The sequence below is a fragment of the Trichosurus vulpecula genome, chromosome 1, assembly GCF_011100635.1.
Source record: "Trichosurus vulpecula isolate mTriVul1 chromosome 1, mTriVul1.pri, whole genome shotgun sequence".
NCBI classification, from domain to species: Eukaryota; Metazoa; Chordata; class Mammalia; order Diprotodontia; family Phalangeridae; genus Trichosurus; species Trichosurus vulpecula.
This window is the reverse complement of record NC_050573.1, coordinates 446,823,835-446,850,335: the sequence shown is the minus strand read 5'-3', so window position 1 is coordinate 446,850,335 and position 26,501 is coordinate 446,823,835. Positions and strand designations below refer to the sequence as shown.

Below are 26,501 nucleotides of genomic sequence, written 5' to 3'. Positions count from 1 at the left end.
TACAATAAAAAGATGAATTTTTATTTATTTCATTGACCAAGATCTTGAGCCCTAAAACATATTTGCCATACCAGTATTCAACATCATTATTTTACTGACTCCATACCACACAAGTTTGTTTAGTATTTTTGACTTTGTTGTGTTCTCTCTTGTGCCTGGAATTTCATTCCCATCAGTGAACTGGTTGAAAACTTCTTGGATGACCCAGTGATGGAATTAAATTAATACTATCAGGTGGGAATAAGTATCAATAATTAAATCCATCAAGGTTTTTGGAAGAAAAAAAAAAGTACCAGAAGTAAATTTTCTTTCACTTAGCAAGAACAGTATACTTCAATTTTTTGAGCAAATTGCAGTTCACTTCAGGTCCATGTTAACCATACTAGCAGAGCTTAGGTGACACCCTTTCCTTAATGTCTTCTCTGATTATCCACAAGAAGTTCTTGCTGTTCCTGCTTTAATGCTTCAAAGCACTCTGCAGTCTAACTTTGACTTCTGTGTCCCTGTCCTGTTCATCTTTGTATTCTCAGCACCTAGGACAGTTCTTTGCATATGCCAAGTCCTTAATGAGTGTTTATAATGGAATGCTTTCTTCTAAGGCCAACTCAATCCATTTGTGCTAAAACAGAGAGATTGGTTTTGGGCTGAATCCTTATGGAGCCAAATCATTGTTAAATTGTAAAATAAGCAGAATTTTAAAAATCTAAAAATATTTTATAAAGTGTTGCTAAATTATTTCAACAAAATGTTGGGACAGAAAACACTGTATTTAGACTTTAACTTTCATAATCTAAATACAAATTTTACTCAAAATCTGGGTCTCAGATTAAAGCATATATTGTGATAGGTTTTCAAAAAAATCAAAATTTGAAAAGTAAAACTTTATTGACATCAATAATAAAGTTGACTACGAGTTTCCAACATTCACATTCTTGCTATTTTATTCAACTATTCAAACATTCTTTTCTAAATATACTCTGCTGATTAAGAAATTAAAAACCTGTGTACATTAGAACATATTCAACAATCATACAATGGATTGCGTTCTCCAGTCAAGTCTTCTTAGAGGGCGAAAAAAAACCAACTCTGTTCATCGCAACCAGGACAGGATAAAATACCACTCTCCTTGGGAGAGATCTGTACCTGAATTTAATGGAGAGAAAGAAAAGAACACATGCAATCAGTTATTTTGTTTGTAAAAGCCCATTTTCTTATCAAACTTCAGTGGGACAAAAGACATGGACAAGTTGACAGACATACCTTTTCCAGCTGGCAAGTCTACACAGAATTCACAATGCTCTTTATATTGTTATTTTAAATATCTTTATTTTCTAGAATTTTGTATATGGATAAATATATCTCAAACAGCTAAGAATATAAAGTTTTTTTAAAAGATGAAGATGGCAGAATCATCTGAGATTAAAAACTATTAGAAAGCAACAACTACCAAGATCATCAGTTATTTTTTAAAAAGAGAATGTTCCATGAACTAAGAGATTTTAACAAAAAGAAATGTCAGCAATTTTCATTTCTGTCACCTTGTTCTTCTCATCTTTCTCAATGGGATTGAAATAGTCTTGGGACAAGCTATCTATTTGCTCTTACTCTTTTATATTTAATGTTTTATGACAATTGCACAGGTAGATAAAACAACTCTCTTATGCAGTTGAGTAAGTTTTAAAAAATCAAAACTTTATTTTTAATTAATAGCCATTTATTTTTTCTCCTGACTGCTTTCCTCTGTTCCAGGTGTGCTCCCTCCCCCACCCCGAAATACTTGTGACATACATGCCTAGTGAACCAAAACAAATTCCCATATTGCCACATCCAAAAATGTGCCTCACTCTGAGCCTTGAGTCCAGCTATTCTCATTCAGGAGGTGGGTGTATTTGTACGGCATCTGTCCTCTGAATCATGGCTGCTTACTTCATGGATTAGAGTTGTCTTTCAGTTACATTTTTTTTTTTACAATGTTGTTAATAGTATAAATTGTTCTTATTTTGCTTACGTCACTGCATCAGCTGATGCAAGTATTCCCCAACCTCTCTGAAACTCTTCCTTTCTTATAGGACAATAGCATTCAATTACATTCATATGCTATAATTAAGCCATTCCTCAATTGATATGCACCCGCCCCTTTGTGGTTTCCAGTTCTTTTTCACTACAAAAAGATCTGCTATAAATATTTTTGTACCAGAGTCGTCTTTCTTTGATTACCTTGGGGTACAGGCCCAGGAGTGGTATCTCTGGGTAAAAGCACCTATAAAGTTTAGTAACTTTGGGGGCATAGCAACAAATTGCTTTCTATAGAGGCTAGAACAATGCACAAGTCCACCAACAGTGCCTCCATGTGCCCCTTTTCCTGCAGCCCCTCTTTTATTTCCTTTTTTTAGTCAATTTTGTCAATCTGATGGGAGATGAAACTTCAGAGTTGCTTTGATTTCCTCCAAACATTGATGATTTAGAGTTTTTCACATGCTGTAGACTTCTTCTGGATTTCTTCCCTTGAGAACTGCCTGTTCAATATCACTTGCCCATTTATCAGTTGGAGAATGGCTCTTAACTCTATGCATTTGATCAGCTCCTTACATATGCTGGAAATGAAACCCTCATCAGGGAAACTAGCTGCAAATAGTTGCCTCCCAAGTTAACAGTTTCCCTTTTAATCTTAGCTATATTAGTTTTGCTTGTGTAAAAACTTCCTAAGGAATTGGTTTAAACCCAATTACTGACAGACTGCTTTCCAACTTTCTCAGCCGTTTTTGTTTTAAGTCCTCACCCTAGGAGTTGAATAAAAAACACTTAAGGAGATCCCACAGACAGTCACTCAAATAACTGGCCATATCTCTGTACAAGTTTTCTGTTTGAATATTTGGGATGGTGACATCTATCAAAAACATTAAGTTTTTTTATGAATTGTTATGTCTGGACAATTGTTGTGATAATGGTTGGTTTCCAGTACAGTTCTCTAGGATAACGTAAGGGCTAAATTTGTATGTGGATTAATCATGTTAGTTCATAAAAGACAGGGAACTTCTAATGTAAATTTTAGCTCCCACATCCCGTCTTGGTAGGTATTTGGCAGGTGCTGAAGTTTTAGCCTGCAATGATATACTGCAGAGTCTGTTTCCTTGGATATAGATGTTGTTCACTAAGTTTAGAAGCCTCATGGAAGTTTGTAGTCTCTGCTGGCCATTATAAATGGATCCACGTGCACCACTCAGATGTTTTGAGGTTTTTCTGCTGACACAAGTGTTAGTTGAGTTCATTTAGATGTGTACTTTTTGGTTTCTCCCTCAGAGAGTAAATCCTTTCCAGGGCCATGTAGAAATAAGCTACATTCAATTATATCTAACAACTCCAAGGATGTGCACCCGCTATCAGTCTCTTCTATTGCTTGGTGAAGTAATGCCTACTCATTCTAGGACATTTTTCATGCATTCTGAGACTGTCTATTAATCCTCTTCCTCTTTTTTTTTGACACTGGAATATTTATCTTTCTATAGTTGCCTTGGGGTGGCAGGTTTTACTGTGGGGTTTTGTTGGGCAACTTTTCATGTCTGTTACAGACAATATTATGATTTCAAATATAATTTCACATTAAGACTAGTATTGTGGTTTCATCAGATTCTTTCAATTCATCTTTGATTCAGGGTGCGAGTACGTCTCTTAACAAGTCCAGCAACAGTCTTCTTGATATCTTTGTGCTCAGTGTCTCTTGCCTGGAGAAAAGCAAGCTATTTGTACCCAGTGATTCAACGTGACCTCCAGATCAAGCTTGAATATTTTAGTTTCTATCTTTCCTTGCCACACAGTAAGAATATTCCACTCATTCAGTCTAATAAGACAGAGTTGGGTTTATTTTTTTTTGGTAGATTCAAATGATGACCAAGATCATGAGTCATCTAGCCCACTCCTTCAGTTTGCAGGAAGACAACGAAGAACAGAGAAATGAAGTAATTTGCTTAACACCACATTGACACCAAGTAGCAGAGCCAGGACCCAAACCCAGGTCTTCCAATTGCCAAGCTACTGCTCTTATCCTACATACTGTGCTGCCTCTTGTTCTCATAGCTTATAGCAACTATGTAAAAACCACTTTCAAGGAAGCAACTGGCCCTGCAACATTCATGTTAATTAAAGAAGAAACCCCATTAGAACGAATTCCATGAAACATGTTTTGTGTGGGTAGTTTATTTTAATGAAAAGATCATTAGAAATCTCATTCCTAGTCTTTATGAACTGAAGACCAAACGAAGCTGATGCCAAAACCTCTGGGTAATAACAAAAAAAAAGTCTGCAGGGGAACAAGCAAACTAAGGCCCTAATGTCACTGACCAACAAGTCCATTTACTGGTGGCCACTCCCCAAAACTCGATTTTCTTTCTCTCCCATTATACTACTTGCTCCCACTCTACCATGGCTTTCAACTCTTCCTTTCCTCTGCCATAGACCTAGCTTAGTCTTAGCGGTGACAGTCAGAGCTTCATCCATTCTTAATGTTCCTGAATTTTTTGGTGTCTGAAAAATGGTTTGGGAGTTACCTGTTGGAGCTGCTTTCAATGTTTTAGGTGAGGATTTTGATTTCTGTCATTCTAAAGAATGTATGAGGTTGTGGAATATTTGTCCCACCGGGGGTGGGAGGTTACATGGTAGAAAGGGCATTGGATTTAGAAGTATTTTTTACTTCAGGAAATTTAGAGCTCACAGGATATCAAGCTGGAAGGGATCATCTTAGGCCTTCCAGACCAACCTCCACATTTTATAGACAAGGGAGTGTTTTAAGTGAGAAATTTTAAAGTTATTTGGCCAAAGTCACACAGTATGTAACAAACAAAAACTTGAAACCAGTTCCTGATTCCAAATCCAATGCTCTTTTTACTATAATATCCCACCCGCTGTTGTGCAAATACCACATAATTGCATACTTTTTTCCCCTTTAACATGTGCACTTTTATTTGAACTGGTCATAAGTCAGTGTACAGGGAAAGCTCCTCCTTTCTCCCCAAGGGCTGGCACCAATCTCACAAAACTTGCAGGGAGACCGTAAAGTCTTCATTCATGTCTATGTTGGGGGCAGGGAGGGAATTTAAGGGGACATTCAATATGGCTGACAATAAAAAAAAAAGGAACAAGTATTAAGGCAGAAGATACAGAGTTTTTTTTCCCAAGGATTACATAATTTACATGTAAAGCAATACTAGTACCCCCCCCTTCCCTCTCCGCCCAACTGGATTTTCGTTATGTAGCTCCTCTGCTCTAGCAGAGGACAGCCTTCACAGAGGCTTGTAACTCTGTAACAATGCATTATGCAATACTTGGAATGACAATAAAAAAACAAAACAAATACACAATCAAAGCCCTGCAGATGCACTGTAGAACTCTGGGGAGGTTTGCCTTCAACATACTTGAGACTGCTCATTACCTTCACCGGTCTAGTTTTTAAATCCTGAGTCAAGCACCAAAAATCCCCCTAAAAAACAAATAAAAAAAACCCACCCAAAAACACAAAAAACGCCACACCAATCTCATCTTGTTGGGGGGGCAATTTTCATGTCACATATCCTTTGACAAAAAAATAAAAAACACAATCCATTTTAGAAGCATTTGTGGTAGACAATTGAGCGCCCAGATTCATCATACTCCTGCTTGCTGAACCACATCTGCTGAAGGTGGAAAGATACACAAATTTACTATAAACCTTAATTATTAAGAAAATTTAAAAGTAATCTTACATTTAAAACTATTTGTATTTTTTAAATGAGCTATAACATGGACTTTATTTTTAATAAAATCATTTCTGAGATAAAATAACCTCTGAAAGTATGTAACCAGGCTGTCAAAAACCCTCTGAAAAGGAACTTTTAAAAAGGATACCATAACAAGAAATAACTAAAATTTCTTTGCAGCTAAAAAAAAAAGAATGAAGTCTCCAATCCCCTTCTGCATCCTGTCAGCAATGCCTGGGTACATGGTGGTACCACCAGACAATAAGGTATTGGCATACAAATCCTTATGGACATCAGCATTACATTTCATGATTGAGTTGAAGGTAGTTTTGTGGATTCCACAGGATTCCATACCTAAAAAAGATAGTTGGAAGACAGCTTCAGGGCATCGGAACCTCTCATTGTCAATGGTGATAACCTGACCATCAGGGAACTCATAGCTCTTTTCCAGACAAGAGCTAGATGCAGCAGTGGCCATCTCCTGCTCAAAGTCTAGGGTGATACAGCACAGCTTCTCCCTGAGACACGCATAATTTCCCTCTCAGCTGTGGTAGTGAAACTTTACCTTCTCTCAGTCAGGATCTTCATGAGGTAGTCTGTCAGATCACAGCCAGCCAGATCCAGATGGAGGATGGCATGGGGAAGGGCATGACCTTCATAGGTGGGCACAGTGTGGGTCACACTATCACCGGAATCCATCACAATACCAGTAGTATGATCAGAGGTATACAGCGACAGCACAGCCTGGATGGCAGTGTACATGGCTTGGGTGTTGGCAGTCTCAAACATAATCTGAGTCATCTTTTCTCTGTTGGCTTTGGAGTTCAGGGGGGCTTCTGTGAGCCGCACAGGGTACTCTTCAGGGGCCACACGGAGCTCATGTAGAAAGTATGATGCCAGATCTTTTCCAAGTCATCCCAGGTGGTGACAATACCATGTTCAATGGGGTACTTCAGGGTCAGATTACCTCTCTTGCTCTGGGCCTCATCCCCCACATAGCTTCTTTCTGGCCCATACCCACCATCACACCCTGACGTCTAGGGTGCCCAACAATGGAAGGGAAGATAGCCAAAGGGGCATTGTCTCCTGCAAAGTCAGCTTTGCACATTATCAACAATGTATTTTCATCCAGGGTGAACTTTGAAGTGGCAAGTTGAAACCCTTGAGAGAGAGAGGAAGTGATGCTGCAACTGGAGGCAGGGGGGAGGCAAGTGCATGCTGGGTGGAAGAGCTCACGGCTACCAAATCGAATACTTTTTATAGACTGATTCCATAGATGGAAATTAAAGAAACCATTTATCATATTAAGCTATTCACTGTAAAGATATCATACGTAAACTGATCAATTAAACATCTATAATCAACCACCCACTATTCTAAGGAAGTAGCTTTCTTATACTAAAACTAGAGATTGAGAGAGGCCTTATCACGTCCTTAATGGTTACATCTGTCACCTAGTGTTAGGTCCATATCCTTTCCTCTAAGATACATCTCCCATTTTGAAAAGACATAGGAACATATCTGATTTTTTAATATTTATTTCAGTACAACTTAACAAAAAAAGGCATGTTTAAGAAAAGTGAGATGACAGCTACCGTACTTACTCCTTAACTGAAGTGCTGGTGCCTTCCTTCTTTTTGATGTTGTTTTAAGCCCTGCAGAAAGGGGACAAAAATATTAAAAAGGAAGTATCCATCGGCTTAGTAAAACTTTTAACTTGGTAATCAACTCAAAATGTTTATCGGTACCTCTCCTATGCATTCAGACACCAATTTGTTTTATGGTCATTTCCCAACTACACTGTCAGTCACTTAAAAAGAAAGATCTATGCCGCAGTCATTCTTGTGTTCTGAGTGCCCTACACTGAGATGACACAAACAGAGGAGGAGCCTAATAAATGTCAAATGAATTAATCTAAACTAGTGCCCTGAGGAAGGAGATATGGAGAAAAGGATGGGAGAAAAATCCATTCATCTGGCAATCTAGCACCAGAGAGTGCTTATGCACAGGGCAGACCTACTTGCTTTCTCTGGAGCAGTTGCTAGCCAAACATTACAAATTGTGGTGGTCAATGGCTAACGTTTTAGACAACCCTACTGAAAGGCCAGCAGCAAAGCAGAGAGTCTGATGTATACTGATTTACTAGTGTAGCAGGTAAGAACAGAACCAGAAGCATATCAAAAACTGCTGGTTTGGCTCTAATTATGAAACAGTATCGAGAGGATTCAATGACTGCCTTGCTCCAAACCAAAATAACCCAATGTCAGTAACTGTATTTGACCTGACCCCTGAATCAGGCATTTTGTAATGAGAGACAGTGTAGAACAGGTGAGGGAAAGCTAGTCTCATGATGGGAAGACCTGTTGCATCCCAGACAATTTTTTGTGGTTTGATTCTGAGAAAGTCACTTAAATTCTCTGCCCCTAAGACTCTCAAATTGCAGGATTGTTGCTGCTTTGCAAGGACAGATCACTGGCCACACCCTCCTCAATGCCCAAAACAATATTGATACCTTTCTAATTTTCAAAATATTTTCATAACATATTATCTCAATTTTGCTTTTAAAAACTCTGTGAGCCGCCCTGAAAAACAGCAAAGCTGACAAAAGAAATATGAAAGAGGCTGCAGGAAGACAAGCACACTAATATACTGTTAGTGGAGCTATGAACTGGTCCAACTATTCTGCATGTTAATTTGGAATTATGTAAGCAAAGGATTAAAATAACAAAACTGTCTGACCCAGCGATCCCATTGCTAGATACAAAACCCAAGGAAGCTAAAGGCAGGAAGAAAAGTACCATACACATCAAAATATTCATTGTGGAAAAAACGGAAATAAAAGTTGGTGTATGTTAATTGGCAAATGTCTAAAACTCAGACAAAAATGTGATGGTAAATTAATGAATTCTACAAAATGATGAATGAGTAATTCAGAGAAACATGGAAAGATGCATAAAATGATACAGACTAACATTGGCAGAACTGGAATATTGATATGATTCAGTTTCTTACAGAAAGTCCATTCATTCCTTGATCCTTGGACAAAAATCTGATATTTAGAGTACCAAGAGTCAAATTAAAGTTTATTTGACTAAAAACTGCATGATTCTTAGCACTGCCCACTTCCCTGTTGTTCTTCCTCCTCAGTCACTGAAGAAGCACAAGGAGGCCACAGAAGACAAGAGGGCCATTTCAAATATTTCTTTGTCTCATGGGCTGTCAAGGCTAAAACACACACACACACACACACACACACACACACACACACACACACACACACACACAGAGTATGCTGTATGGGGGGTCACCAAACTATAGCCTGAGGTTCAAATTAGGCTGCCCACCTGTTTTTGTACAGTTTCTGAGCTAAAAATGGAAGCACTTTTAGCTTATGGGCTGTACAAAATCAGGTTGGCAAGCCAGATTTGGACCAAGTCACACAGAATTTACCAATCCTCATCCTATCTGGCAACAGAATAAGGAACATAATAATCCACAAAGTGTTAAAAGTGGTTGTTCAAAGGGCAATAGCAAGTCACATGATGGGCCTAAGCAGGCTGCACATATACTCAAAGAGGGACTCTGAAAAAGAACAGGGGTAAAAGATGTCATCAAAGAATTATAAGATGGAAAGATAAGACAAGCTGGTCATGTGACAATGTGAAGGAGTCAGTATATCCCACTCAAGATGTCAGAAGGATGGAATCCTCGTGAGAAATGTATGGGAGTACATGGCATAATACATATTCATTTGAGTATAAATAACATTTGTTGATGTTTTTTGCTTTTCCATCACAGTTGTTTCTCTTTCCCACCCCACAATAGGCTCTCTTCACAGTCCTCTACACCTATGGTTGAAATTGGTTATTACAATTACTCAGCAGTTAGATTCGTTTTAGCATTTTCTTCATTTACATTATCAACTAGTAACCTTTCTCCTCCTACATTATCAATATTTAAATGCTCGTTTATTACATCACACAACATTCCAATAGCTCCACAGGAGCCCCTCCATCCCTGCTCACTGAAGACTTTATATGCTATACTTCACCAAAAATTTACTATAAACCTTAAATATTAAGAAAATTTAAAAGTAATCTTACATTTAAAACTATTTGTATTTTTAAAATGAACTATAACATGGATTTTATTTTTAATAAACAAAATCATTTCTGAGATAAAATAACTTCTGAAAGTATGTAACTAGGCTGTCAAAAACCCTCTGAAAAGGAACTTTTAAAAAGGATACCATAACAAGAAATAACTAAAATTTCTTTGCAGCTACAAAAAAGAGAAATCATATGCCTACAGAAGTATTCAAGTAAAGGAGCAGATTTATCACCTACCAGATAATAACCAGTATGATAGCCACTCATGTACCAGGCTATTAACATACTTCCCAAAGCATCAGCATCTTCAGGAGAATCGGGAGACATGGGAGGTGGTGGGGGAATCAACTGCAAACGGTAAAATATTATTATTATTAGGGACAATAAGCAAAAAAGTGATAGATGTAGAAGGCAGAATTTTTACAAAAGAACATATTGCACATTAATAGTATCTTCCTCTATTGCTGTATGTAATTCTTTACATGAAATAAAGATCAATTTAAGAGTATTTAGGAAAGAAGCCAGCTAAAAAATAAGCCCACAAAATAATTTAAAATGAAAAATGTTATTTCTAAGTACAGAAAAAACAAAGGCTAAACATTGTGCATTTAAAAGCACCATTATTTTTCTGTTTAATTAAGAATGATCTAAGGGTGAATGACTATGGATGAATACAAACACACACACACACACACACACACACACTCTCTCTCCCCCATAATATGAGAAATACGTTCTTCCCTGTCCCTAAATTTCTTTTGGTCTATCTCTGACACTCCACCATTTAGAAATTCAATCTTTTAGGTTAAAGGACATTAAAATGCAAACCTATTTGAGATTACTGGGGAAGCATGAAGGATCTAAGATAGGTAGGAGTGCAGACAGGGATATGGTTTCAAAGCCAAGCTGGCCTCAGAATAATTCTAACAGCTCTTTTCACTAAACTCACTGAATAATATAACCCGTGAAACTCCAATTTTTAGAAAAAGATTCCTAAATGGAGCTCAGATTAATTTGAAATCATTACTTACTGGTGGTCCTGAAGGAAATGGTGGGGGCCAGCCTGTGAGGAAGGGTGGTGGGCCACTGAATTTCAGTCCAGGCTATAATGCAGTATTTAAAAAAAGAAGTGATTGGCAATTACAAAATGAAAAAGGGTCCATCTATCCTAAAACAGAAAGGGCTGAAATTTATACTTATAACAACAATAATAATAAATGGTATTTAGTTCTTTGAGGTTTGCAAAGCAACTCACAAATATTATCTAATTTTATCTTCTGGACAGATGCTATTTTGGAAGGTAGATGCTATTATTATCCCCATTTTATAGATGAGGAAATAAAAGTAGAGAGAGTAACTGGACCAGGGACACACAGCTATTAAGGCTGGATATGAACTCAGGTCTTCCTGACTCCAGGCCGAGGGCAATATAGCAACCTAACTAACTATAAAATGACATTTGTTCCTCTCAGTAGGTTAGGTGGTATTAGTAACCTGGGCTCAAGGCCACCCATTCATCCAGCTTCTTGTCCATGCTGACACTTCAGAAGAGGCAGGTAAACTTTTCTCACTTTTAGTTTCTGAATTCAGTTTTTGAAATAGTTTTTGTTTTCATTTGCAGATAAAAGGACAGAAAAAAAGGCAGCCATAAACCATTCTGCTTTTTCCAAATGGTCTATCTACCAATATTTCAAAAGTCTAAACTTTTATTTAACCATCTGATTACAACTTTCTTTTTAACTACTTGATTACAATTTCCATATGATCTCACCTCACTATAAATTAGGTGTGATTACTGAACAGAAATGATCAACTGATTACTCTCCATCTTTATTCTGAGATTACTTTCAGAATTTTTGGAGAAACAAAATAATTATAGACCCAACATGTGCCTAATACCAACATGTCTCCACTGAAAGTCCTAATTTAACAGTCAAGTTATCATCCGGAGGAAATGAATGTGTATATTCTTAAAATAAAGGATGAATTTCAAGTGAACACATGACGAATAATTTTAAGTCTTGACTTGCCTATCAAGTAAAAAAAAGTACTTCCAAGCCAAGGAAGGCTAACAACATTAACTAGTTCATTTTATAAGCACATTTCATTTCACAGGTAAAACAAAAACTTTACAATGATCTAACAAGAGATAATTAAGAACAGTTAATTTTCTTTCCTTTAAATTCCTCAGATTGAGCACTTGCATATTGCAAAATTTTTTTTCCCTCTTTCATAAAAGCCTTTGGCTACATTATTACTGTCTGTGTCGGACTCTTTGTGATCCCATGGACTATACTATCCATGGTGTTTTCTTGACAAAGATAATGGTGTGGTTTGCCATTTCCTTCTCCAGTGGATTAAGGCAAACACGGTTAAGTGACTTGCCCAATGTCACATAGCTAGTTAAGTATCTGAGGCCACATTTGAACTCAGATCTTCCTGACTCCAGACCCAGAGCTCTATCCACTGAGCCATCTAGCTTCTTCTTTTTTACTGCATGGCCTTAGCTAAAATGACAAATATTAAACTTCTTCTCATTTAAAGAACAAAACACATGCTGATCCCTGTCAAATGACTGTTAATGTACACTGTTTAACTATATTGAGAGGGTCTGTTGCTTTGAAATAGTAGCACCTAGCTTTCTTATAGTACTTTATAGTTTACAAAACACTTAACATATTTGATCTTCACAGCCTTCAGGGAAGGATAAATGAAGGCTCAATAATTCTTAAGGTCACTTCTTCATTAACTCATCTTTCTTAGTTGTCTCGGTACACAACCTTCTTCAATCTCTTTTTTATTCTCTGAGCTCATTAATTTCACAGCAGGCCCCTCCCACCCCCAGCAGGCAGAAGAAGCTCAACTCATACTCAAATAATATACAACTGCATTTCAAGGGAAAATTCTAGACAAATCTTCTAAATCTAAGATTCTGTTATTTTGCACACAGTCATGTAACTCCTAGTAAGCAGCGCTTACCTTGCCCAGCCCTGGCACTGGGAGAGGAAGTGGTGGTGGAGGAGGAGGGAAATAAGAATTCCAATGAGCAGCTTTGGATTTAATACGATTCTGTTTGCTTCCAGGTGATCTGGAGGATTTTTCACTTTCATCTGTTGAATACTGACTTTGACTTTCATTTTCATTCTTGGAAAGAAAAAAGGAAAGGTTAGTTTTACTAGGTATAGATAAACTGTTAGTTACATAATTGCCAGAAGAACTTAATACTAACACCTTGTCTCAAACTGGCAACTTACTCAATTGTACTGCTATGTAAAGCATATTTTAAGATAAATTATAGCCTTAAAAATTATGCAATATACATTTAAATACTGTATTGATCTAAATACAGAATGGCTTGTATCAAGGAATACAGATTATAACTCGTTTTATTTTCCAATAAACACTTATCTTTTGCCTCCTAAATAAACTTCATTTTAGGAATGCAATCTATATTCATACTAACATGCCACATTTAAAATGTTAATTTATATTGCTGTAATTATTCACAAAACTTTTGGTACAGCTCAATCAACTGAATTTACCTAAAGATGATTTCAGAAGACATAGAACCAAGTTTTATTCTCAATTCAATACTCTTATCTCTAAGGCCATTATATACAAATATATATATATATATACACACACATATACATATACATACACACACACACACACACACACACACACACACACACACACGTGTTCTTACTTCATGAATAGGTTCTTCATCATGAACTCCTTCGCTGTTTGGAAGAAGAAGATCTGACAAATTCTGTTCTTCTTTATTTCCATAGCCAGTATAAAGTACAACACAGGTCCCTCTCTTCAGATCAGCTGATGCAATAGTAGCTGGGTAAATGTTGCCATCTTCAGACCACACTGCACAACAAGCATCACCAACTTTCCACTGCAACAAACCAACACACTTCTAAAACTTTTATGTTTATGCATTATATATCCATATTTACTCTATATTTGTCTAATATGATCAGGAAAACATTAAAACAATTAGCCCAAAACAATTAGGAATAATGAATATAACTCAAAAGTTTATTTCCTGAGACTGAGTTTGAAAAATAAATCTCACAAAACAGTTTTATGCACACATACTAAAAAGCAAAGAGCTAAAACCTAAGCACAATTTAAAGGCATTCCATGATCTAGATTTAGAGTGTTAGTTTTTCAATTTGACAACTTCATTTTACGTAACATTGTAACATTAAAAAAGCCAAGTTAAATTTTGTTTTCAAATACCTGTTTCAAAGGGGCTGGGTTACTTTTTTTCTTGTTTCTGTTCTTAATATTTTTTCTTTTTGGTCCAACACTTTTTTGTTTGTTTGAAGTTTCAGAAATTTCACCATTCTTTAAAGCATTCTATGAAAGTAAACATACATGTTACTCATCGTAAACATATAGATCAATACTCACTTAAGTTCTTAGAAATAGGTCATTGTGCCACATCCCAAAGCAGCAGACTTCTACTTCATCATCCCATTCACTCATAAACCCACTATAACCAGGCTTTTTACCCTACCACTCTATTGAAATTGTTCCTTCAAACATGCCAACAAGTCTTGATGGTGGGTGCCACTGAACAAGCTGTGTGACCCCGAGCAAATGGTTTGCCTTCTCTGGGCCTCAAGGATCTCTAAGATATTGTCTACCTCTAATTCTCTAAGAACCTAGGAGGGAAGTTACAACGACAGCAAGGAGTCAAAGTGAAAAAAGGGACACTAAAATTCAAGGGAGGTATGTAAAAAGATATCTATCAGATCTTCCACAGGTCTCAATGCAGTTTTAAGCTAGCAAAGCTTTATATACAAAGCTTCTTGGGGTATATACTCACAGATTAACACACGTGTATACAAATCCATACCTACAAACAGGTTTGCACATATCCTTTCCCACTGAAGGGCAAAGACCAAAGCACAAAACAGACAATTCTGCCCATTCTATGGTAAAAATCAACCAGTAACTTTGTTAACTTTTGAAGGCAAGGGAGTGTGACATAGTGTAAAGAATATCACTTGATTACCAGTGAGACAACCTTTTACTAGTCCCTGTATGACTACAGAGAATTCATTTTCTCTATCTATGCCTCTATTACATGACATATAAAATTGAGAAGGTCCAAAAAGAGGGACCCATTAAGGTCCTTTCCAGCTTTAAATCGATCTCCCTATTTACTCTATCTAATAGCCTTTACTTAGATCTGCCTCTTGTTTGACAAATCTGGTTAAATGCTACAACCATTTCACACTGCTTACTGATGACATTACTCTATCCTGATTCTCAAGACATCTTTCTGGTTTTGCCTTTTCTAGACCTTGCCATTTTTTAATTTAAAAGCTCTTTATGACTTCCCATTGTCCACCAAAAAAGTCCATATTCTTCATGACCTAGCTTATCTTTCCAGTCTTATCCCTAACTACTCTGTAATGCACATGTATATACACATGCATTCAAGTGTACATAGACACACACACACACACACACTCACTCACTCTCCCCTCCCTCCACAGCTTGGCTCATGACATTTCCTCTCTCTCTCTCTCTGTCAATCTGCCTGTTGAAATTCCTTTATTTTGAGACTCACCTCTAGGGCTACCTTCTCTATGAATTCTTTCTCTCCTTCCTCTTTAGCTCCCTACTGGGAGTAACTCTCCACATATCATTAGTACCAGTTGTACTAATCATACTAATTCTCCACTCAAGTCCTTTCTTTGAGACATCCTGGGTTTGCCATCTGAAGACCAGTTTAGCTAAGTACAAAGCAGCTAAATACCAGTAGGTTATGAATTCTTTTCCTGGGGTAACCAGTGAAATAAAGAACAGATTTTACACCCCAGTTCTCCCCTCACTTCTACTGTTGTTAAGGCAGCAGATAGGGAACACACAGTGTCAGGAATAAGTTTTTGGAACATCTATAAATATTTTAATATTTCAGACCATTTAAAAACTGTTAACATTTCAAATGTGAAGACAGGCTCTGTATGAAAAATATACACAGCGTCATTTTTTGTGCTTGCAAAGAATTCAAGTGTATGCCCATTAATGGCTGGAAAATTGTGATACATGAATTGTAATGGAATATTATTGCACCATAAGAACACTGACTGTGATAATAAATGTTAGTAGAATTGGTAAATATCTTAGTATTTTAATACACAAAATTTCTCCTCATTTCTAGCCTGTCACATGATAAAGTTCTCTAGGTCTTGTGGATGCTTCTTGATGTATCAAAAAAGTATCAATAAAAGAAAATTAACACAAAAAAATTAAATAGATCTTTTAAAAGCTCTCTACCCGGTAATAATTTTGCTAGCCTAGCTCCTGTTCTTGCATGTACTTGGAAGAATATTTCTTTTAAAAAATCCATTAAATCAAGTTTCATTAATTCAAACTGGCCTCCCCTACTTGCTAACCACAGTTATAGGTCTTGTGTGACAAAACACAACAATTTATGAAATTATTAGAATCTACAATTCCATTCAATAAACATAAATAAAGGGTCTACTAAGTGCAGGGCAACAGGCTTAAGGCTGGGTGTACAAAGGTGAAAAAAGTTTTTGCCTTAAGGGAGTTAATTTTCTACTGGGGCATACAACATATATGCTGGGGCACACACTGTGTACATGTTGGGCTGAGCTGGCTTATAGAACAGATATGTGAAGGAAAAGAGAATCTGAGTAGAGAGAACACTAAAAACAAGAGGGATCTGAAAAGGCTTCAAAGAGATGGCAGCTGAGCTGAAACTTGAAGCAAGATAAAGATTTTAAGGAGAAAGTGCATTTATACAAGTTTTACAGGTTCAAGTAACTGATTCCATTTAATTACCTTTATCGATAGGGTAATGCAGGGTTCAACAAACGTGCTTTGAACTGAGCCAGTGGCCCCAAAATTTAACAATAATGGGTCTTAGGCAAAAGCTGATCTTTCTGTGGTGGCAAAGAATCAGAAATTATGGGGATGCCCAACCATTGGGGATTGGCTGAAGAAGTTGTGGTATATGAATGTAATGGAATACCATCGTGCTATAAGAAATGATGGGCAGAATAACTTCAGAAAAACCTAGAAAGGGGGCAGAGCCAAGATGGCGGCTGGTAAGCAGGGACTAGCATGAGCTCTGTACCGAGTCCCTCCAAAAACCTATAAAAAACGGCTTTGAACCAATTCTAGAACGGCAGAACCCACAAAACAGCAGAGGGAAGCAGGGCTCCAGCCCAGGACAGCCTGGATGGTCTCTGGGTGAGGTCTATCCCACACGGAGCTGGGAGCTGGGAACGGAGTGGAGCAGAGCCCAGCCTGAGCGGCTTGGACCATCCAGACCAGAAGCCGGGCGGAGGGGGCCCTAGCGCCCTGAATATGTGAGCTGCGGCAGTTACCAGACCCCTCGACCCACAAACACCAAAGACTGCGGAGAAGGTTAGTGGGAAAAGCTGCAGGAGTAGAAGGAGTTCGAGGGAAGCCCCGGGGGCAGCGGAGGTGCGGCAGGCTTCTGGCCCCAGGCCCACTTGGTGGGAGGAATTAAGTGGCGGATCAGAGCAGGAGTGCACAGCCTGCTGAAGATCTAAGCCCAGTCTGGGTTGGGGGTTCTTGGGGAAGGAGGAGTGCTGGTGTGGCAGAGCTGGCACCTCCCCCCCAAACGTGGAACATAGAACTTGTTAGTCTACAAGCAGTCATACCCCACTGAAAAATCAAGGGTCAAATAAGTTGGCTGGGAACATGGCCAGGCAGCGAAAATATACCCAGATTCAGTCTCAGACTTTGGAATCTTTCTTTGGTGACAAAGAAGACCAAAATATAAATCCAGAAGAAGTCAACAAAGTCAAAGAGCCCACAACAAAAGCCTCCAAGAAAAACATGAACTGGTCTCAGGCCATGGAAGAGTTCAAAAAGGATTTGGAAAAGCAAGTTAGAGAAGTAGAGGAAAAATTGGGAAGAGAAATGAGAAGGATGCGAGAAAACCATGAAAAACAAGTCAATGACTTGCTAAAGGAGACCCAAAAAAATACTGAAAAATACACTGAAGAAAACAACACCTTAAAAAACAGACTAACTCAAACGGCAAAAGAGCTCCAAAAAGCCAATGAGGAGAAGAATGCCTTGAAAGGCAGAATTAGCCAAATGGAAAAGGAGGTCCAAAAGACCACTGAAGAAAATACTACTTTAAAAATTAGACTGGAGCAAGTGGAAGCTAGTGACTTGATGAGAAATCAAGATATTATAAAACAGAACCAAAGGAATGAAAAAATGGAAGACAAAGTGAAATATCTCATGGGAAAAACCACTGACCTGGAAAATAGATCCAGGAGAGATAATTTAAAAATTATCAAGGAGAACTTCCCTGATACTCTAGTGCCACAGGGCAAAATAGAAATTGAAAGAATCCATCGATCACCTCCTCAAATAGATCCCAAAAAGAAATCTCCCAGGAATATTGTCGCCAAATTCCAGAGCTCCCAGATCAAGGAGAAAATACTGCAAGCAGCCAGAAAGAAACAGTTTGAGTATTGTGGAAACCCAATCAGAATAACAAAAGATCTGGGAGCCTCTACATTAAGAGATCGAAGGGCTTGGAATATGATTTTCCGGAGGTCAATGGAGCTAGGATTAAAACCAAGAATCACCTACCCAGCAAAACTGAGTATCATGCTCCAAGGCAAAACTGGACTTTCAATAAAATAGAGGACTTTCAAGCTTTCTCAGTGAAAAGACCAGAACTGAATAGAAAATTTGACTTTCAAACACAAGAATCAAGAGAAGCATGAAAAGGTAATCAAGAAAAAGAAATTGCAAGGGACTTACTAAAGGTGAACTGTCTTGTTGACATTCCTACATGGAAAGATGACAAGTATGATTCATGAGACCTCAGTATTAGGGTAGCTGAAGGGAATATGCATACATATAGGTTTATGTATATATATATGAGAAAAACCTAGAAAGACTTACATGAACTGAGAGTGAAAGAAGTGAGCACAGCCAGGAGAACACTGTACAGGGTAACAGCAACACTGTGTGATGATCAACTATGATAGACACAACTGTTCTCAGCAATACAATGATCCAAGACAATTCCAAAAAACTCATGATGGAAAACACTTTCCATCTCCAGAGAAAGAACTTTGGAGTTTCATTTTTTGTTTTTTCTTTCTCATGGTTTTTCCCTTTTGTTCTGATTCTTCTTTCACAACATGACTAATGATGAAATATGTTTAACATGACTGTATATGCATAGCCTATATCAGATTGCTTGTTGTCTTGAGGAAGGGGGACGTGTTGTAACAATTTGGATACCAGCTGCTGTGGGGGTGAAAGACCAACACAAGCCCAACAACAAGAATGCTGCCAGCACAGGTTCTTTTGATCTACTTTACTAAGGAAAGCAACATTAAGGGGTTAACAATCTTATTTCAATCCAACATATAAATATCATTCACTTAGTTCAGGGGAAAAAGCCAGCACCCTGAACCTCAGAGCAAATACAAACAATTTACAAAGATACATTATAAACAGACTGTGTACAATTCATAGTTACCAAGAAGGCATCGACATCTGAGTTCACAAGCTGGACGGCTCTTAACTACAGCTGCCCAGAGTCTCCACATCAACACTCCTCCAAGAGTGAGAGAGCCCCAAGCAAATAGCTCTGTTCTCTCTTTTTATACAGTTTTTAGACATCAACAAAGGAGGGACCAGAACTTAGGCGCATACTATTGGCTCTGGTCTTAGCAACTCCCCTTAGGGCCCTGGGGACTACACGCCCACATCAGCTTAACACCTAGTAGTTAGGGGTTTTGGCCTGGGGTTTAGTACCTATAAGGCTCAATCAAAGAAAATTAATTTAGCATTCTAAAACAGTAAAAAAAGTCCCAGCTTAATTGATATTACAGGAGGGAAGGGAGAAAAATTTGGAATTAAAAAATTTACAAAAAAGAATGCTGAAAACTATCTTTACATCTAATTGGAAAAAATAAAATACTATTATGTGTAAAAAAAAAAAACCGAGGAAGGGGTAGCTAGGTGGTATAATGGGAAGGGCCCCAGGCTTAGAGTAATGAAGACCTAAGTTCAAATCCGGCCTCAGACACTTACTAGCTGAATGAACTTGGGCAAGTCCCTTAACCTCTATCTGCCTCAGTTTCGTCATCTATTAAAAAAACAAAAAAAAATGTGGGGATAATAATAGCACCTACCTTCCAGGGTTTTTGTCATGATCAAATGACATAACATTTGCAAAGCACTTCTTACAGGGTCTGGCACATATCAGGCACTATATAAATGTCAGCTATTACTATCACCATCATTATACAAGGGTACATGAAAGCTACACTGAACGAGAGACTTCTTCATAAAGGGAGTAGAGCTGAAGTCTGAACTGGTTTACTGACACTCAGAAGGCTAAAAAAAGTGATTACCCTGAAAATTCTGGATGCTGTGTGATTCACTTGCTAGGTTCCATAGCAACTGGGCATTCAGGATTGGTTGGGTCTTTAGTTAAATCACTAACAGGAGAAATGCAAATTAAAACAATGAGCTTTCACCTCACACTCACCAGACTGGCAAAGATATAAAAGGAAATATTCTATTGGATAGGCTATAGACAGGCATGCTAATATATTGTTGATGAAGTTGTAAATTGGACCAAACAACATGGAAAGTAATTTGGAATTATTCAGGAAAGTCATCAAATTGTTCCTTTTGAACCAAAGATACTAGTGGGCATATATATTTAAGGAGAACAAAGACACCCCCAAATATTTATAGCTGTGGTAGGAGAAAAAGGAAATAAGCTAATCAATTGGAGAATGGCTAAACAAAGCAGGATTTATGAGTGTACTAGGATAATATTGTGCTGTAAAAAAACAAATCTGAGGAACACAGAAAAATGGGAAAATGTACGAAATAATAAAATGAAAAAAAAAAAAGGACCACTGACTATAATAATGTCTAAGAAAATACAAAAAAGAAGCTGAACCCAAAACAATTGTAATGACCAATCTTTCTCGTAGAGAAGAAATGATGAAATTCACTTCTAGAGAGAGAGGTAGGTGAGTATAGATGCTTAATATTGCATATTCTCTTTTTCTTTTGTAACAAGGAAGAATTGGGGGGGCAGAGCATGTATAACAAAACTTTAAAGATTTTCATTTAAATTCACAAATACACATTTAATTTTAAATAAGAAAAAAAGATACAAGCATTTAATACCTTAAATGATGCCACAGCTTTGTCATATGCTTTTATCAATGCTGTATCATCCCATATGTCAGAATCATCACTCTGAGGGGAAAAGACAATACAAATTACTAAAGCATGAATTATATTATTACCTTCAAAACCACAACCGAAAAAAAATAATATCAAAAGTAAGCATAATCCAGAAATTACTGAATAAAGTTGAAGTTTGGTTTAAAACTGATTGAATTTTCCAAAGCATAGCCCCATGACAAATATCCTGAGGTCTTCCTCTTTTTTAATAGGATATTATAGCTGTAGGTTCAAATCCTAGTTTTTCTTCAGTTAATAGGCTCCCAAATAATGAAGAAAATAGCATTTATTAAGTATCCATTATTTGCTAGTCACTGAGCTAAGTCCTGGGGACATAAATACAAGCCAGCAACACAGTCCCTGACCTCAATGAAATGACATAGTAACAGAGAAAGAAATATATAAAGGGGAGTCAGAGTTGGAAAGGGAGTAGTGCTGGCTAGGAAGGAGAGGCAGTATATAAACACGTTGGCATGGTTTGGAAAAGGCTTAGTTTGGGGCCGTCACAAATTCCTGTCCTTCCATCTCTAAAACCCTTTGTCTCCACCAAAATATGTGCTTCTTTTATCCTTCCCTAGTCCCTCAGTCCAATGAGTCCCATTCTGACCTCCCTTTTCTTCCTTCAGTCTTAACCTCAGAGTTAACCAGTTCAATAAGATAGCAGTCTCACCTTGAATCCATCACCCTTCTTGATCTCCTGCTGGTCTTACCATGCTAATCTCTAACCCTGGATTACTTTTATTATCTGCCTTCTTAAGTCATACTACCAAGCTACTAGAGAAAGTTAAAATAAAACAAAAAAAAAACCTGTTAATTACATAATGTCCACTAAAAAGTCAAAGGTCCCCCAAAAGAGTAGTGATTAAAAACACCACAACTCCCACTTCTTTACAGAAGGAGGGTATGTTAGTTTTGCTGGAACTTTATTTTTCTGTTAAAATTTTTTATTATAAGAAAAAGTTCTCTGGGAGAGGAGAAAGGAATACAGAGGGAAATGTAGATGAAGTAAAAACAAAGAGTATTAAAAATTTTCACAGGCCCTCTCTCCAAACAGTGACTAGCTAGTTTTGAACTTGCTCCTCAAATCTCTACCCTATTTCCCAAGTAAATGAATCTGCCTCCTACCAAGCCTGAGGTGATCTCTCGTGAGCATCCTCACAAGACAATTTTATTACTACTCCTCCACAACCTCAAATCTCTCCTGTTTTTTTTTTTTTCTACCAGGGTCCTAAGTCACAAAGATGAGGTACTTGCTAAGGTTAATCTTGATCCTATCCTCTTCCTTTTCTTTCAGGAGCTGGCCCTACCAATTATTTCCCATTTCTCACCTTCGACCTTCCCCAATCTATTGATTCCTCTCTTTCTGTAAACTCCTTAACGGCAGGGACTTTTTTTTTTGCTTTTCTTTGTATTCCTTAGCACGCAGTAAGCACCTAATAAATGCTTGCTGGCTGATTGTTATCCTTAAAAACTTTTTCTTGACCATGATATTTCATGCTATCATTCACTATTCTTTTCCCTGCCAAACTCTTTAAAGTATCTACATTCACAGACAATGCACAGGTGATAGCAGATCTAGCCAAAGGATGATGAGGACTTGAACTAGGGTTGTTACAGAATAGAAAGGGGAAGAAAAAGCTGAGATATCTCAATCAGGAGCAATCAACAGGATTTCATGACAGTGACGGAAAAGAATAGAAAAACAGTAGCTTCAGGAAGGCAGAGAAATGACCTAAGGTTTGTATTCCTCCTCTCTTCCCCAGCACCTAGTACATTAGATTGCCCATATTTTGCTTTAAATGTTTGTTACTGAGTCCAACGATTCCAAGAGTTGAGCTTGTGATAAAATGATGTGCTCAGTAACAATAACAATGTATATCAATGTGGCAGCTGCAGCTCACATTTATTGTTCTTCAAAGTCTGCTAAGCCCTTTACATATATTATCTCATTTAACCCTCACAGTGACCTCATGAGTTAGGTGCTATCATTATCCATCCCATTTTACAGAGGAAGAGACTGATACTGACAGAGGGTTAACTGATTTTGCCCAGGGTCACATTGCTAGTAAGTTTCTGGGGCAGGAAGAATCTCATTTTGGGTTTTCTGATTCCAAGGCTGAGTCACCTAACTGTCCAATACTCATGTGAAGAAATCCTGATTTTAGCAAAGTTAGTCAATAAACTTATTTATTAGTGAAATAAATGTTTATTTATTAAGTGCCTACTCTGTTAGGCACTGGGGAATACAAAGGCAAAAGACAGCTCCTGGCATTGAGTACACACACAATCTAAAATAAGGCAAACAACATGCAAATAATTGTCTACAAAAAAAGCTAAATACAAGATAAATAGGAAATAATCAACAGAGGGAAGGCACTAGAACTAAGTTTGGGAAGGTTTTTTGTGGAACAGGTCTGCACAACTTGTGGCCCTCTTACTGCATCGGCTGCTTACAACACCCCAAATTTCCTCTACATACAAAAGATATTTTCCTCTACATTTTTTCTAAGGCCACTCGAAATCCTCTGGCACACTGCAAGCCTTGGGCCATAAGCAGTCATAGGTTGTCCAGGCCAATTGTAGAAGGTGGGATTTAAGCTGGAACTTGAAGGAAGCCAGGAGGCAGACAAAAGCATTCTATACAGCTTTTCATACAATATTGTGGGTAGTAAGACAATTAGATAGATTTAGAACTTGTTGTTCAATGTAGTTGTTAATAGTTTACTATCAACCTGGAAGGTCTCCGGGGGAGTGCCCCTAAAATTTGTGATGGATTTGCAGTAACATGTTTTCAATGATTTAGATAAAAGGACAGATGGCACAGGATAATTTTCAGATGACTCAAAGCCAGGAAGGATAGCTAACACACTAGATAAAAGAATCTGGATTCAGAAATATTCTGAAGGGCCAAATCAAGAGGAAATGTTGTAACGGCAAACTTAAAGTCTTGTATCTGCACTAAAAAAAAACAACACATCACTTCACAGATATAAGGCAGGGTAGGTATAGCTAGAAAGCAGTGCATATAAAAAAGAACTGGAGATGCTTTCAAAGCTTAATTTTAGTCAATTGTATGATTTGGCAGACAAAAAGCTAAGGAGATCTTAGGCTGCACTGAGAGAAGCATAGCTCCAAGTATATGTAGATGACAGTCCAACTGTACTGTCCTGACCAGACCACATGTGAAGTATGTTCTGCTTAGTTCAATTACTTTGTTTTTAATATATATTTACTTATTTGTGTACATGTTACTTCCTCCTGGGAGAATGTAAACTCCTCAGGGGCAGGAGCTCTTTGGTTTTTGTCTTTGTATTCTCGGGGACCAGAACTGAAGCCAGGCACCTAGTAGGTGTTTAGTAAATGCTTGCTGAATTTAAATGAAAGAGTGGAAGAAATCTTCAAAGAAGGAAGAAAACTTCCTTGCCAGAATCAAGACTGCAAGGTTACCAAGGAAATCATGAATAAAGTGATCTACAGTATCAAAGGTTATAGAGATGTAATAAAGAATACAAGAACTGATATAAGGTCATAGGATTTGGTGGTAAGAAAGTAATTGTAATCCTTGGAAAAAGAAGTTTCCTGAGAGCACTGGTAGCAGAAATTCAAATCCACAGGGTCGAAGAAGAAATGAATGATGAGGAAATTTCCATACTAAGCACCAGGGTACAGAAAAGAGAATAGCTTAAAGAAGCAGTAAGATCAAGGGAAGGTGTTTTAATCTTTCAGACAGGCGAAACATTTACTTTTTGGGGCGGCAGTAGGGCAATTGGGGTTAAGTGACTCACCCAAGGTCACACAGCTAGTAAATGTGTCAAGTGTCTAAGGCTGAATTTGAACTCAGGTCCTCCTGACTCCAGGGCTGGTGCTCTACTCTCTGCGCCACCTAGCTGCCGCTGAAACATGAAGTTTGTTTTTTTTTTTTTTGTTTGTTTTTTGTGGTTGGGAGGGTACAAGTAGGAGGAGGGGTTGAATATGCTAGGGAGAAAAGAAATGATTAATGGAGTAAATTTCACCAGAGGCAAAGGGCCAAGGTAAGATGTGAGGTCAGAGGACCTGGGTTCAAAATCTAGCTCTTCTACTTGCTACCTGTATGACCTTGGGGAAACCACTTCTCTTTCCCCACCTGTAAGAACGAAGGTAGGGCGGGAGTTTCAGTGGGAGGCTCTAAAGCTATGATGCTACCACAGAAGTAACCAGGAAAATTGTTACTTTTTCTGGAATTTGCCTCCAGCACAAAACAATCACATATATTACCAATTTACTGTCTCTAAGAGATCATCAGTAAGCAGAACAGGTATCACGATTTTCAGCTGGGCACAACTTCAACTCGCCTCTAATTTGAAAGTTGAGGAAACTGAGATTAAGGAACTTGTCTAAGCTAATGCGCCAGACTGAGCAAGGGGCTGGAGCCAACAACTACCTCTAAGGCTGCTCCCCTCCCACCTTTGCAATCCACAGGCAGTTATTAAGCTGCCAAAGGCCAGATGCTGTAAGGTAAGAAACGTTACCGTAGCTAAGTACTGCGGGATACAAAGGAGGGCAAAAACGGGGTCCTGGTCCTCAAAGAGCGAACGTTCTAAAGGGCGGAAAGAACAGGTGCGCACCACATACCCACGGGTAACCCCGAGGTGTAGACGGGGGAGGGCCTCTTGCAGAAAGTGGGGTTACGACTAAGTCTCGAAGGAAAGCAGGAGGAGGAGGCGAGGAGGGTTAGAGGGATCAGTGAGAAAGCCGGAAGCCGAGACACGGACCAGCCAGGAGTCACTGAGTGCCACTTATGGGGGGGGGGCGGGGTTGTAGGGAAGCAGGTGAGGGGGGTTCATAATTGGCGCAGGCGGTGACACCACCAGACCTGCCCTTTGGGAATATCACGCTGACCGCGCAGCAGGGGGTACCACCCCTGGCGACCCCGACAGGGCCTCTCTGCCTGGGCGTTCGTATGTGCGTGCAATCTCCAGGAGCGTGATCCGGGAGAGGCCCAGCCGCTAGCCGGGGAGTCCCGACTCCGGCGCGGGACGGGGCCCGGGTTTCGTCCGCTTCCGTGACGACCGCGGCCTCAAGGCGAGAAGCGGGGAGAAGATGGAGCACGTCGGTCCCTAAATAGTGCCTGAGGCACAGCCCCGCCCCGCGGCCTCACACAGCCCGGGATGCCGAGGCCTCCCGAGGCTCCCTTACCTGCCCGGTACCTCTGCGGAACAATACCGGCTCCTCGTGCTCCCTGACGCCGCCGCCTAACGCAGCCATGGCGAGCGGAACTAGCGAGCCAAGGCGCAGACTCCACGGCCTCGCTTCGCCTGGCCCCGCCTCTTGGAGACTTCCGGTTATAATAGTTTCCTCCCGTCCCTAAGGCTGTCGGGAGAGCGTAGTGAACGCGGACCGGATACAGACGGAC

At 38.7% G+C, this 26,501-nt stretch overlaps 1 protein-coding gene and 1 pseudogene across 1 annotated transcript; both read right to left on the bottom strand.

Annotated features, from left to right (window-relative positions):
* LOC118854076 (survival motor neuron protein-like) lies at positions 1–26,501 on the bottom strand. The gene is made up of 9 exons (XM_036764393.1): positions 26,285–26,501; positions 21,050–21,121; positions 14,093–14,212; positions 13,548–13,745; positions 12,818–12,982; positions 10,870–10,941; positions 10,076–10,186; positions 7,334–7,384; positions 1–1,143 (listed from the first exon to the last, which is right to left on the bottom strand). The coding sequence occupies exons 1-8, from the start codon at positions 26,351–26,353 to the stop codon at positions 7,337–7,339; spliced, it is 855 nt and encodes a 284-aa protein (XP_036620288.1). The 5' UTR covers positions 26,354–26,501; the 3' UTR covers positions 1–1,143; positions 7,334–7,336.
* On the bottom strand, positions 5,893–7,102 carry LOC118839695 (annotated as a pseudogene).

Coding starts and splice junctions, on each gene's coding strand:
- LOC118854076 (XM_036764393.1), bottom strand. CDS start 26,353: ATGGCTGCGTTAGGCGGCGGCGTCAGGGAGCACGAGGAGCCGGTATTG. Junction 10,187..10,869: donor CATTTCCTTCAGGACCACCA/GTAAGTAATGAT, acceptor TACCGTTTGCAG/TTGATTCCCCCACCACCTCC. Junction 7,385..10,075: donor ATCATACTGGTTATTATCTG/GTAGGTGATAAA, acceptor CCCTTTCTGCAG/GGCTTAAAACAACATCAAAA.